Consider the following 15,430-nt stretch of genomic DNA (forward strand, 5'->3'; position numbering starts at 1 on the left):
CGAACTGTTTCATCTTCGTTTTTTTATACTTCGCACATTACGGGTAGGCGACGGGAGATACATGTACACACAGAATAAAAAAAATCTTAGGAAACAAACACCAAATTAACCCTTACCAATCACGACCAAAAAACATAGCAAAACATGCCAGTTTTACGAAGCTTACAAGACACAAAACGATTACTAGGGAAAAAAACGACAATTTTCCAGCCCATTCGATACATTTGTGTTTGCCTTTCTTTCGATCGCGCCCCGATCGGTGGTCATAGCACCGTGTTGCACTTTTTTGTTCTCGCTTCAAAATTCCACCGTCAGCTCGGAAACAGCTTTCAGCCAAACGAAAAAAAAGCTCTAGCCACAGTAAGAAGCTTCTTTCACGTTCATTTCATGTCATTTGCAAACGACCGCGCGTATGATTGGCGTTAGTGCTGTGGATGAAAAACAAAAAAACATTCGGAAAAATAAGTTTCCACAAAACGCGCGAGTCTTTGCTATCCAAATTGTCGGTGTAAGCATATGTGGCAACATTAAAATCATACTCCCATATCGTTGGACGTTTCTATCGTTTGATATTTTTTCCCTCTTCGTCCGTTTGTAATCGCAGTCAAAAACAAATCGAAACTGAAGATTGGGTAGAGTTTTTAGTCAGCGAAATCCTGCTTCCCGTCTCTGCCACTACTGCTGAACGCGGTTCCAAGCCGTTTGGTAATTTTATGGCATCGTCGCAAGAGTCGCAAAATTGAATTCGAATTGTAATGGGATATTGCGTGTGTATGTGCATTTGGCTAGATTGTTGTCTATTCCCGCCCCTCCTAACAAGACTCGGCAAGATAGTCGAGAAGGGGTTGGATTTTTGTTTAGAAGCTTTTAGTAATATGCTATTGATATGAAACCGATACGTGGTGGTTGGTACTATCACACGGTTTACTAGCAGGAGACGAACATTTTCAAGCTGACATTTATGACTGTGTTGTTTTAAATGTTTCATATGCTCGTTAGGAATAATTGTATTTTCCATAAAGCGCAATTGTATTTCTATTGAAGCCCAATTTTTAAGCCGTTTCCTATCACCAGCGATTGCTATAAAAAATCTCAATATTAATATCTGGTGGGATTAGATTGAAGTAATCTATTACGAGCTTGAGCAGCAATGAGATGAAAATTTAAGTTTTTACTTCGAACTTGATATTTAGGACAATGATTTATAAGGTGGTCTGCTAGCACAAAAAGAAAATGATGATGGTTTTCAACCCTCACCGCCTTTCCATCGGTTAACAAACTAATGAAGAATTGGTCCCAATAATATGGCGATCCAACAAGTGATTAGACCTGGAGTAGGGTAGGATTATTCATGGATTTTAATTCACATTACAGTACTACTTTGAGTAGCTCCGATTAATTGTGAATGGTATATACCGTGTGGTCAAGCCCTTATGTTTCATTCCAACCGTTTAGAATTGTTGAGTACACTTCACACAACTATAGCCGGATTATTAAAACTGTCTATTTAATAAAGAAATTGATAGCTGTCCAGAGGCTCTGCCGGTCTGGTTCTGCGTTCTGCCTTTTAGTCGTGCAACACACGGTCCCGATAAATAGTCTGCTAATTAAACTGAAAGCAGTTGCTAAACAGGCTACGGTTCCAAGCCGGTGATAATGTTTGTGCAGAAGTATATTACAAACATACGTGTGAATGAAAGCAGCCAAGGCAGAGCATTATTCCACACGTTGCAAGCTTCAGTTTATTTAAATTAGGCAAAAAGTATCACTTCTTTTGGTCATTGTTAATGATCGTTACATGCGCTGGTAAAAGTGTTTGCATGTTCACCCGCTTGACCACTGGTTGATGTTTGGCTAGTTATGACATAAAATTAATTGGAAGTTAATGGCGGTTCTGGTTTGGCCATGTTCAAAATCATTAGCAAATAATAAAATGTAATTATAGCATTGTTGTTTTTGTTATGGTGCAATAGAGCAGTTTTGCCAAACAAATCAGCTCGGCATAGAGTTTGATGTTTTGACAGCGAATTAGAATTGAATCAAATTAGAACTATATCGTTCCCCTGGTGAAGCAAATATAAAATATGAATGAATTCCTTTCCGTGCAACAATTTCCCCGAAAATTGTTCTGCCTCATTATTTGTCCATGGACGGGCCACGAAACCTTTGATGATTGGTAATGAGATTTCGATCTATAAATGCGTGGAAATCGGTAAATATATTCTATTTGTTTGATTCATTCTCCGCGATATCGTACGTGGTTGAAATTATTTGTATGTGTGTGTGCGCCGATTTGCATAAATTTTCATTTTGGAAATAGAAACCCCACATAATCTATCAAATGATTGTGGGTTTTGGGTACAGAAATAAATGTTTGAGCATAAATGTAGGCTCTTTGCGGACATCGTGTGGTGTGTGTGTGGTTGGAAACCATGGTTTTACAGAATATTGCAAATGTTTATTTATGTTGCTGTCTCACTGTTGCTTTCACTGATTGGGAGCTGTTCAAGTGCTGTTAATAAAAAAAACATCAATTTGATACAGGCAATTTATCCCAAATGTTTGAACATTCGAATGGAAAATTATCGTACGAAACACTACAGACTGCCTACACTGAGTGACTGACCATAAGCCATGACAAACCAAACAAGAAAAAAAAACATTCTGACAGTGAAATTAATGTTCATATCGCTCGCAATCTTTCCTGAAGGTGTTTCGATCTGAAGGACCATCTAGGTCCATTTACCTGGAACTGGTGCCGTAATAAGACGGATGGTACGCCAAACGATCACTACTGTTGCTACGGACCCGACTTGTGTAATTTGTCTCTCGAACCCGCGACGCCAATGGTGGAAGGTGCGCTTCGGTCTTCTTTTTTTACTTCTTTTAATATTTGTTATGTTATTTTTTTAAAATCTTGTTTTGTTTGTGTTTTGTTTATTTTTGTTATGACATTTTTGAGTTTTCTTGTTGCTGTTACAGGTTACGTACATTTCTTCTATATTTTGTTTTTGTTTTATTTTTAAAAATTTGTTATTTTTTTCTCTTTTTTTCATGCCTTCTTTTTGTTGCTTATAATTTAAATTCAATTGATTTAACATTAACACCACGCGTTTATGTTGTTGTTCTTTTGTTTTTTTTAATGCCACATTTCCCATAACTTTCTTGCAAAGTTTATTAAACAGATACAAAGACGGAAACAACACGAAACTGTTGACGTTTGTTTAGTTCCATTCCTGTCCATGAAAGGAACATGACCGTGATCCAAACTACCACCATCACCAAACACCTTCACCAATTTCACACCAGTAGATAAAACGTTTGAGTTGTCCTAATCCAGCAAAATTAGCTTTTGTTTGTGCTCGGTCTTGAATGAAGTGATTTTTTTTTGTTTTGTTTATCATGTTTAGTTTATTTCTCTAGATATCTTTACAATGCGTTCTCTTTGTTTGGAGTTTGAGATACTAATTTTGTTATGTTTCTTCATGTTTACAGCAATTTCTATCCCTTTTTTTCCTATTTATCGTTGCTTATTAAATTTACATTCCCATAATGTAACGCTCCTATTTAGGCGTTTTTTTATTTCGGAAAAATAAAAAAATGTGAAATGATTTTTGCTGTTGTTTTTGTTGGTTGCAAAAGTGTGTCCTTCTTTTTTTTTGTCTAGTTTTTTTATGTTTTGATCGCTAAATTCTGCTGATAAATTCTTCGAAAGTCTTCTTATTTCTGTGTGGAACTTTGAATTCTTCGTCGTCCTCTGTTGTGTTTAGGGATTTTCAAAAAGTGTTTTACACCCACTGTGTCCCTTTTTGCTACTCGTGAATTCATCTACTCTACTTTAGTCTAAAGTTAATTTTTTTTTAAAATGATTTGATTCACTTAATCACACTTACTTTGTTATTTCTTGTGCTCATACATAACTATACTGTTATTCTTTTCTCTCCCCTTTTTTCTCTCTCTCTCTCCCTCTTTTTCAATGCGTTGTGGCAATCAATTCGTACACTAAATATAAAAAAAAACAAACTTGTTCGTGGTTTTGATCCGCAAACATATGTCATCAATGATTTCCATCATCATCATCACCTCCACCACCACCAACTTGTGACCCTCAACCTTCCCATCATGCGATTCGGTATCATGGCGGATTAGCTGTAAGACGAAAAAGTACGACCTGGCTGATCGGTTGCCCCTGAGTTGTCTAACCTCAAAGGAAAAGAGTACCTCCTTCATGATCGAGTGTTGTTACACCGACTTCTGCAATAATAACAAACTCTTAACACTGCCTACACCAGGTACATTTGGAATGTTCATTTTATGCTGAATTCCTGCAGTGATTTTTGTTTTCATTTCGTATTCCCCCACTGTTACATTCGTTTTATGTTTAGTTCAATGGCAGTAGAAGATGTTGTAGAAACTGAAACGGCAAAGATTATAGTTTTCGTGTTGTATTATAGAGCAAAACAAAAAATTCGCATTTCCCATGCACACCGATTCGGGTGATAGATACGTCTCCCAGAATAGTGAATCAAATTAGTACAAGTTCGCATAATGAACAGCTTATCGATTTCGTTGCTTAACTCTTAAATATGTGTCCACTGTATCTAATTGGCAAATTGGTTTAACGTTGTACAGTGTACTAATTTTAAATGTTAACTTCGCGTTTAATTTACAAGAGCGACGGCTAAGCAGTGAAACCTTTCTTATCTCTTCTTTTGTTCTTCTTTGCTTGTGCTAATTTTTCCTCTACTCTATCGCTGCCTCTACATATGATGTGTCTAATGATTGTTTGTAAATAGTTTCTCTCCGGAATGCTCTCAATTATTTTTCTCTATTGCGATTGATTGTTGAATTGTGTTTGTTTTTCTTTTATTTTTTTGTTACCTTGCTTACTTAGCTACAAGCTTTCCCTTTGTTTGCCTTTTTTCTAACAACCGTATCTGTTTCGCCATTTTGCTTTAAAAAAACTGTTTGCCTCGATTATTTAGTTTGTTTACTGGTGCATTTCATATGAAATGCATTTTAACGATAGTGCATGGTAGAATTTACAATGATTTTTCAACATTTGTGAAAATGAATTTATATTCTATGTTAATTAAATATTGCATATACCAAGTAGTATATGGAGACCTGTAAAGTTCAGGCACATTTTACTTCTTACAATTACAGTATGAATTCTTCTAGTAAATATGTTAAGTAATCATTTTTGACAATATAATAATTTTACGTGTTTTCAGATGGAAATCATCGACCTTAAACACAAAAAACAGCTTTATTTAAATGTTGAAGTAATAATCTTACTCATACAATACAAAGCTTATCGTCTTACTAATGTTTTCAACCGGAATAAGTATTAAACTTGTTGTTAATCTGTTCTTAACTGATACTCTCCTGAAACCGATAAATTAAAATCATATTTTTACAATGTTTATCTATATATAAATACGTCTGGTTCGAAGCAACTTGTGGTAGCAATAATTGGCCTAGCACAAATGAACCTTTTTATTTTCACCGCTCTAAAATGAAGTTGAAACTTAATGGAAAGATAAAGTTCTAGCACTCCACCGGCACTCTCTCCATTTCCGATAACAGCCGTGCGGCCGTTTGTTCGGTGGTGTTTTGTAACCATTTTGGGCAATTCCTAACCGTGCAAGTGTTTGTTCCGGATTAGAGCGAGGTTAAAATGGGGTAGTGAATTCGGTAAATGACGCCAAAAGTACTGTTACCGATAAAGGAGGTCAGCAATGAATTCGAAATTTGATTCCTCCCTAACTCCGTTCTGCTCATGATGCTACGGTTGGATTGGACTGGAACGGAAAAAAGGTGAAGAAAGAAAAGTTCAAATGCAAAAAAAACCGACGATGGAAAACGTTTTACTACGCTCTTTCCATCAGGCGGTGTTGAATAATTTAATCGAATTACTGCAACTAAACTTCTTAAATATTTATCATTGATTAGGAATGCTCTTAAAATAAAGAATTTTACACCACTCACCTTCTGGTGGGAAGTTGGTTGTGTTAGTGACACCTGTACAGGTGGTGTTTCGGATTTGCAAAGACATGGTCAAATGTTGGTCATGAATGGAACATTCATTTTATTATAATAAAAATGATGCTTCATTTAAGATCGTTCTCAAATAGTGACTTTTTTCATTAAACTAATCCCAAAATATAGAATAAATACAATTAAAATTTAATAATTATTATAATCATTGGCAGGAATTTATTATGAAAAAAATTAAATTTTACAACATTAATGTTAGAAACTATTTGATCAGTTATCGCGATCGCGTGTTGATTTTAAGCTTTCCCACTGTGCGCCACTGTTGGTGCGTGAGTGTGTTGAGGCGAATCTTAAAAACGACCAGGCGTCTCCATTTCTCGAACAAAAAATTCTCTACTTAGAAATACCATAGGAATGGGAAAGAAAGGTTTCCTTTTTTCTTTTGCAGATGATTGTTTTGTTTCGTTTATCACTCTATGGGATCGCTCTTTTTATCTCTTTCTCTTTCTGCATATCTTGTGCGGGGTTTCTCTTTTTTTTTTTGTTTTTTGGGATCACCTGCTTGAGCATTCCATCTGCGTTGCTTATCGTTATCGACACCCCCACCAATGCCGATTGCCGTCGACCAAGTGCGGACAAACGGACGCACGAGCGAACGGACGGAACTGAATTAAAATACCTGCCCCGAAACCGGTCGGTTTAAATGTTGACAGAGAGATAGGACGACGATGATTGGGAATGCGTTGAAAATGGCCGGTGTCTGGTTGTTTCCTTACCCCGGTTCCGATCGAACCTCGTCGATGGTTCGGTAATTTGATACCGCAAGCCGATACGAATTCTTTCCGTGCGTTGCGAGAGGGACCACTGTCGACCATCGTAGCAAAAAGGGTTCTGTCCTATTCTTTGTACTGGACTTCTATCTAGAAAACCTATTTCATCCTGTGATGTGCCGTCTTGCCGCTGAGATGACGGGTTGAGTATTGTTTGATTTTTGAGTTTTTCTTTCCCGGCACGTTTTGATTGGCTGCTTGGTGGAAGATCGTTTTTAAAGTCTTCCGCTTTTATCAGTATACAGCGATACGGAAGCACGATCATTTAGTCTAAAGTAAGTTTAAAATAGAAAACAAAATTCACCGAAGGATATCTCGCTTTGTGTATTTATAAGAATAAAATCCTTTCCGTCTGGTACCGTACTTTGTGGATTTTTTGCTTTTTGTTGTGTCACGCGTAACTGAAGATAAGTAAAATGGTGGAATTTTTTTTTCTGGAAAAATTTCTTTCCTACCCTTTTTTTTAAGTCGCTGTGACATAAGGAGAAATACTTTCAGCATAGTTTTCTACTACCAACAACTGTCTGTTTTTGTCAGGACACCATTCGAAACCGTCACGATCATGGAGCGAGAGGACGTGCCGCTTTCTCATGCAAGATATAACCCATTCGATTCGATTTAGTTTTCTTCTGCTGTTTGTTTTCCTGGATGCTGTGCCACCCCCAAGCCAAAAAAGGGGCAAACTCCCCTGATAGCATTTTATGCGGCGGAAAAAAGGTACTTTTCTTTACAGATTTTTTTCTCTATTTGTTCGTTTCGGCGTGCACTTTGACCGGAAATAGGATAAATGGTGATTTCGTTTCCTTCTTTTCCAAATAAAAAAAAGCAATCCTAAAAATGCCAAGCGCGCGCGTGCTGGTTGAATTCTACGGACCTTCGAAGATAACAGATTAGGAACGATCGAGAATATGTGTCTGGGGGTATGATCGTGCGCGTCGGTATTATTGGACGAAGGAAAATGAACAACAAAGATGTGTGGGTAAACATTTTACAGCTATTTTAATATTTAAAGCCCCAGGCGCGCTTCTTCGTCCACAGTGGCCGTGTAGCTGAGAACGGGGGAAAGAAAAGGCATCCAAATGTAACGCGTCGTGGGTAATAAACGGTTCGCAGTAATTTCGGTAGAAAACATATAAACATTAGAAGAACATTTAAGGAACCCTCTTCCTTTTTTGGTGTCGACCCCAAAAACCCAGAGGTTTAGGGGATTGAATGGTCCAGAACCAGAATCTTAACCATCCAAGTGAGATGGATAACCTTTCGCGTGTACCGCGTTTATGAGTTTGGCTGTGCGTGTCCTTTATACGCCGGTACCACGTGTGTTGGCAGAGCGGATGGACATAAAGTGCAATTTGTTCATTGAAGTCGAAGTGGATGTTTAGAACCGTTTGGGGGGGGGGGTGCTTTTTTGTGTTGGTGTGGGTTTGCGATAATGATGTTTTGGCGCTACGATTCAGCTCCAGAAGCCAGTATGTAGCCCATAGTGACGGTGCTCTGGTGTCTGGCCCTGTCCCGATGCTTTTATTGCAAGCACAATCGTAAAAGTAGCTGTGAAACGAAAATGGCTACGTGCATCCTGGGAAGACACTTCTATCAAGCAAATTCTCTGGGACTGCTCTTCCATTTGGTCCAGGCATTTGACCCAGGGAGGATGTATCGTTTTTTCTATTTTTTTTTTTGGGGTCTGTATATATGTGCGTTTTGTTTGAAAAAGTCATTCCAGGAAGCAAGGGTGGCGTTCCGGGATGAAGCTTCGTGTTGCTGAAGATAAAACTTCAAATCGTGCGCTTATTTTAATGGTCAATTTTCGTTCTTTCATTTACACAAGGGCTCAACAACTCTACCTCCGTCATTTGTGTTGTGCCCAGCCATTGGTTAAGTGTTGTTACAGTAGCATTATTTAATTTCTTTTTCTTGCCCTTTGTGAAGCTTTGCTGTGCTCATATCAAAGTGAAGTAGATAAAAAAAGCGCTTGTAAAGTTTTGTTTCTAACGAGCATACTGGTAATCGAAAATGTTGAAACATGGAAGTTGGGTTTTGACGGGTGTGTGTCTGTTAACCGGGGATATTGGTGTCTGGTTAATTGGTGTCTGTTTTATAGGTTCGTTAATTTTAAATCACACGCCACGGCGAATCTTGACAAGTGGAAAGTAGAATGACTTCTTTTTTTCTTGATTAACCAGGAAGAATGACTTCAAAATAAACTGTAAGATGTTATCGTCTGCACTAAAGAACGATCGATTTCTGTTCGCTGATAAATAATGTGGACGTAATTAGCATTGACTTAAACAAAGATTTTATCGCACGATCATTTTTTAATCCAACTCTCAATCGATGATTTCTCCACTTCTGTTGAGACCGAATGTTTCGGTTTTGAACACGAACCGATTAGCAATTTATTCACAGGTTTGTTTTCACTGTTGTTTGGTTGAATCGTTTACCAAATGGAATGTTCTGCGGCTTTTGTTGGAGTTTGGAACCAAATCTGTGCGATCATAAAAAAGCGAACTTCAATCTCTGTGAAGCTCTGTGAAAGTTTTTCCGATTCACAAGAAAGCAGCAACAACAAAAAATTAATTGCGGCCTGAGTTTTCACATGATAAAACGCAAAACCAAACAAATACACATACAGCAGCGTCACGTAAAGTGTAGGAGCGGCACCAGTTTATCCGTTGGCTGTGTGTGTGCGCGCGGTAAAGGATCGGTACACAAAGAAAGTTTTCAGACCGTAATCTGACACTGTATCCTTCGCTGTTTATTTGAAGGATATTGCACGGCAATGCGTTCTCGATTGGAGGAATGTGCCGGAGAGGCGGCCGTTCGAAGTTTGGACCATTGCAATACACACACCAGACCGAACCGTAGGCGACGAACGTGTGGACCCGATGCTTTGCTATTTTTCTGAAATATGTCCACAGAAAACACGCCAAGTTCCTCCGGTGTCTTACCTCGTTAGGAAGAAGATTTCTCCGTACCGCTTTTCACAAGCGACAAGCGAAGATAAATTGTTACCAAAGTGTAAAACTGACACCAGACCAGATAAAACTGAAACCCATCAAAACCCATCAAAACCACTCTCGCGACGATATTCGGTCGTTGGGTTTGTGGGTAGCCTTGGTTTCCGAAATGTGCAGTCCGCCGGTAAAGGGGCTGGCTTCATTCGCAGCTTGGAACCTAAAAATATCATCCAACAAAATCTTCCATTAATGTGTTATCTGCGCTCTCGATGACGGCGATATTGAATATCACCGGTCGTGGTGAAGTAGGAATCCTTAGCTAAACGATGTTTTGGATACATGTTGTTAAGTATTTGGTCGACTTGGTAGAAAAATATGGAGCGCGTGTTGTTGGTTCCAGGATCGCTAGTTACCTCTTTATTTATACCCCTTTTTCGCTTCCAAGAAACGTTGAAGCGGGCCCATTAAATGCGTTGATGGGGCTGGATCGTATGAACAGCCGCCAAGAAACGGAAGACCGCGGAAATAACCTCCCGGGTACGATTAAGCTAGTCACGGCAGTTTGAACACCCGGATTTAGTTTCTCGTGTTCGCAGCTAACCCATCTCGAAAAGCCACCCATAATGTACTTTATTAGTGGTGTGGGTGAACTAAACAAAAAAACTGGAACCTCCTTTTGGATGAAATCGTTTGTTCCTGTCCCCAGTGAACAAGATGGCACCATTGGCACCTTTTTTTCCACATCCGGTACCACACGCACCAATACCCCCGGGGGCACTCTAGGATATGGGGCTCCATTTCATGAGAGTGACACATCAGAAAGATATTTTATGAGTTCCCGTTCTCCCGTTATGCGATCCGGTGGCGATGCTGTGAGGACGGGATCAACTTTACAATATCTTCTCCACAAGCCTGGATGTCCGTGAGGCAGTTTTTTGGGAGGGTGAAAGTGAATCACCCATAAAACAGGAACAAACCTCACCACTGGCAACGACTTTTCGCTTTCAGACGACAGTTATTTTGGCATTGATCCTTTGTAAAAGTAGGTGGTTTGCCCTGATGGAGCTGTACGTTCCAGAATTACTCCCTCCAGCCTCTGTTCCTCCTCTCGACAATCCCGGGTCATGTAATGGTCCGAAGTTAATTAAATCAACACAAAGGTGTCACATTACCTTTCGGGTGTTGCTGCTTTGTGTTTTATGTGCTTCGCCCTTTTCTCGTGGTGCGTTTACTTCCCGGCTTGACCGGTGCAGTAAAATAGGCGAGCAAACGTGAACCATTCTTAGGATCCGCTGTAGCCTCGGCTAGCCTCCGATTCTTATCCATTAGGTCTGGTCGAAAGTCTTATCGTGAAAGGTCAGCATGGGAGTAAGCCCCCGCCCCAATAGTGGGTATCCCGGCGCTATACGTAGAATAAAAGTTAAAGGAAGCGCAATAAAGCGTATCAAAATGCCTGATCCTGTCTCAAGTCTCGTGGAGCGCTAGTGTAAGAAATTTAATTAGCATGTCTCTTTGCTGAACAACTCGGCGGTCGCCGCTCGCTTCACGGAAAGGCTCACGGAAGGGGCAATAAGTCAGTAAGAGGAGATCTTTGGAGATCCTGCCGTTTGTTCGCATGGCTTTCTGTACCTGGTTTCTCGTGGGAGAAATGTTAGGTACAGAAATGATTCGCTCCGTATAAGGATCAACTTCATTTCTTGGGAAAGCGAACTTTAGGAAGCTTTCCTTGGAAACACAAAAGTCCAATAGACGCAAGATTGTTACGATGGAAGCCGAAATGAAATGGACGGCTAATGAAATTTCCTTTCTCAAACCCACCTTGGTTGCAATTTTTCGATGCACAAACACCCACACCCAGCCACACACACACATAATAGAAAGGTCGATGTGTTGTTGGTCCAGCTGTGTGAAAGGTGCATTTAAGTAAGACCTTTCGCAGAGGAGGTTCATCTTCACCGGTAAACGACTGCGGCACGTCACGCCGGACATGTACGACACGGCACGTGAAGGAGAGATTCTTACAAATAACTCCCACGGTCGACTGTTGCAAAACAGAAGCAGGTTTTCGTGTGACTTTGCCCGTGTGGAATGGTGTGATCTTATTTTAGCTACAATGTGAATCCTTCTCCGGATGCATCAAATCGCACTATGGTGTTGTGAGTGTTTTTCTTTAGTTTTTTTTTTGCAGAAGATACTCTTTTAGGTTTAGCTTTTGCTGGTGGTAAGAGAATATATTAAGGGATCCGTTCAGTACGGATCCTGGCAGTCATAAACTGGTCTTCGAAGGGCAATATCATGAAATAGACAAAACAATGGTTAGCACTTAGGAAGTTGTTAAGATTTTATGCTCATCCTTTTTATTTCCAGACAGAGGTCTTTCGATGTGATTTGTCGCTTTGAAATTTAATTAAACTCTTGTAACACATGAAGATGAGTATCAACCTTGGGTTTTTGAAGTAACGTACATGAATTGGAAAATACACATTTTAACCAGGATTGAGGTTAAATTTTTGAGCTATCTTTTGCAGTTGTGATTTTTACGATAAATTCGCTCCCCAACCGTCAAGCGTCGCAAAAAATAATATTTAAACTGAACACAATTGAAATATGGAGGATCCTTTTAAACCACCTTGGAATAGTTGCAGTCTAGAGGCTTCTTTGTTTCTCCGGGTGCGACCGCAATTGTTAAGGTCGTCCTCAACACGGTGCTGTTTCTGTCCCCAAAACAATACTTCCAATTCCTTTTCCCCAAGATGGAGAGTTAATTTTGCGGTTTTTTGTTAAATTGTCCTCCGCTTGTTGGTAGCAATGGACTTTGTTCGCGTGTCCGATTCGCGTGCCCAGGAATCCTTAAAAGTCAACAACGCAACTCACAAATGCTGACGATGACGTTGGTGTTATGGTGGTGGGTTTGCCGGTAACGAAATCCTGCTGGAAACTCATTCAATTTGAGATCGAGTTTAAATTTTTGGAGACAATTTTCGGTTCACTTCCCATTGCCGCCTACCTTCGCGTTGTCTGCCATCGTAGCCGCGAGCTCTGGACGGTAAATGTTAGCCCTCCCGACGCAAGTGGTAGCATTTTCCAAATATCTTCTAATTCTAAAGTGGTATCTCGTTAGCTGCTTGTTGAGTCATTGCGACTACGGTGTTTTTTTGTTTTGTTTTGGGGACTGCGTTCTCCTTCTCTCTACCATCGGTCTGGAAACGATGTGAAGTCGTGCGTTGTTCTGCGGTATTAACGGTGTGCCGCAGTACAAACCACACACAAACACATACAAGAACTTAGAGTTTGGGGTGTAGAAGTTTGTTCTTTTGCAGTGAAACGGTGGACAGTAGCGCAAGAGACGGTTTCCTGACGGTTCTTACGCGCCGCACCAACCGTCTAATAGTGCTCACCTACCTTGTGCGGTTTCCATTTCGTCAATGTTGAAACATGGGGTTGGCAAAAAGCGAAAAATAAGGGAAAAGGGAACAAGCTCATAAGAAAGCGAACCCTACCCCCCATATAGTCTTCCATTCCTTTCCGAAGCCGGAAAAACTTCACGGCAGTGTGATGAAAATGCGTGATCAGAATCTCTTATCAAATCGAGCCATCGTTGATTCAATTAACCCGAGTTAAGCCGGGAGCTTTCCGGTACGTCCGGTTTTCTTTATTCCCAGAAAGTATGTTTTCCGCCCTGAATGAATGTGTGTGTGTCTGTAGAAGAGTTTACTTTAGTGTTTTCGACTTGACTGTTTGGTAACTGCCAGTCGTCTTTGTTTGCGACCGTGGGATGTGGAGGGGAAGACATCGGTCTGGAACGTTTGAACCGATCGGTAGTTCATTTCCATCCCTTCCATCAGTTGGAATGGGTTTGCTGTTCGTTTGGTAAGTACTTAAAAAAATATGAGGAAACGTTCCATTCTAGCAACACTTTTTTGTGACTGCTTTACCGAAACAGCAACGACTTCGAGTTTGACTTTGAGCGGCAATCTTCTTAGGCACGACGATAATCGGTCTCCCGTCGGCGTTCGGTAACGTTCGAAACGGTCCAAGAGAAATTTGTTTCACACGACCGTAGCCGACCGGTGAGAAATTACTTATCTTGATCCTATATCAACACCGATCGGGAAAGGATTTGTTTGGATAAGGGATGTTTTTCCCTATTTTACACAACAAATTTTTATTGCACTCGAAACAGAACGATTTTTTTTTCTATAATAATTGATTATTTTTATTGTTTTTGTGTAATTGAAGAACTTCTGGAGGGAGAAATTCGGTAATGAATCTTCTTCAAAAGCTTGTTAAAATTATGAAAATTGATCATCTCTTTTCACTCAACGCGCATTGATTTGACCTTTCACGAACAATCCAACTACCAATGGCGAGCAGTAGGAGGGAAATTGGACGCGTCAATCGCAAAATAAACACAAAGTTTCATTTCAGGTTATAGTAAGACAACGCAACATCTGTCTTTGTGTTGTTTATCATTCATTGGTGCTATCACGATCGTACAAAAAATTCTTTTTACTGACTAAACATTTTGGAAAAGTTACATCTCAAAGGAGGAAAATAATGTTTGTCATTTGTAAGGTGCCCAGAAACTGGAGAAAGAAAAAGGTCACATACTCGTAATTTTCCCTATTTGCGAACTATATTTACCGAAAAAGAAAGGTTCTACAGAAGCAAAAACCTTTCTCAACTTCACCTATTAGTTGCTACAGAGTTCTATTGTAGTTATACGGATGCTACCCATCATCGTCACGCAGTCACTTTTTGGTCACTGCAAGCTGACGCCCGTAAAACGCCCCCATTCTTGTATGGATCAAGGAGTCAACTTTTTTGCTTCACCGTACAACATATGAATCTCTGGCGATCGAACAAAACAGCAGGATCGAGATGGAAATGGATGGGTGGAGTTGAATGTTTTGGCAGTAAATGGCGGTTGTACATTTTCGGGACAGTTTTTTTTTTGTTTTTGAAAGAAGTAAAAGTACTCTGAGAACCTCCGCCAAAGTCTTGATACATTGAAGAAGCTGAGAGACGTTTGAAGAAATTTTTTATCAGTGTAATAGAGTGATCCAATTGCCTTGCGCAATTTCTCAATAGTAGCACAAAATTATGTGTAATAATACAAAATCTAGCTCTACTTGTAAGGAACAACAGCAAATTTGTGCAAGAACGTCAATTTCCTGCTCGTGGACCTTTAAACCCTCTTCGCAAGCATCTTCAAGGGTGGTCTCACCAATCGCAAATCGTTCCTTATTTTCATCGAGTACACTCCTTTCCGGTCGTTTTGTTGTGGCTACGATTGGGCCATTTCGAACGGGGCTTCTGTAAGGCAAGGCGTGTGTATGCAAAGTTGGGTGCCCCCGAAATCGGCGGGCATAAATAAGGAGTGAAGTAAAAATTGCCGTGTGATAAAAATTAACGATACAGTTACTCGATCGTCACCGTCGTCGTCGTCGTCGTCGTTGCCACGTATAAAATGGCACGCAACCAGACCCGGCTCGGTGTTAAAGTAGGCGATGCGCATGCATGCAGTTTGCGCAGGCGTATCTCATGCCCCAGCTAAGAAGAAGTAGCAACAGCGGTCGTATTGAAATCGATTAATGTTGACGATGACGACGATAATGGTAATAACAGTAATAAGCTATGGCG

At 40.0% G+C, this 15,430-nt stretch overlaps 1 protein-coding gene across 21 annotated transcripts in view; it reads left to right on the plus strand.

Moving 5' to 3' along the window:
• LOC125762887 (TGF-beta receptor type-1) overlaps positions 1-15,430 on the plus strand; it is a 76,305-nt gene that overhangs the window by 39,122 nt on the left and 21,753 nt on the right. For 19 of the 21 annotated variants that reach the window (XM_049425487.1, XM_049425489.1, XM_049425491.1 and 16 more), the window contains exon 5: positions 2,711-2,856. The exons of 1 other annotated variant lie outside the window; for it this stretch is intronic. In XM_049425487.1, the coding sequence (XP_049281444.1) occupies positions 2,711-2,856 (146 nt within the window). Of the gene's footprint in view, positions 1-2,710; positions 2,857-4,149; positions 4,293-15,430 lie in introns of all 21 variants that reach the window. One more of the 21 variants, XM_049425503.1, reaches the window with a different exon arrangement.

Source organism: Anopheles funestus, chromosome 2RL (assembly GCF_943734845.2).
Source record: "Anopheles funestus chromosome 2RL, idAnoFuneDA-416_04, whole genome shotgun sequence".
Taxonomy (NCBI): Eukaryota; Metazoa; Arthropoda; class Insecta; order Diptera; family Culicidae; genus Anopheles; species Anopheles funestus.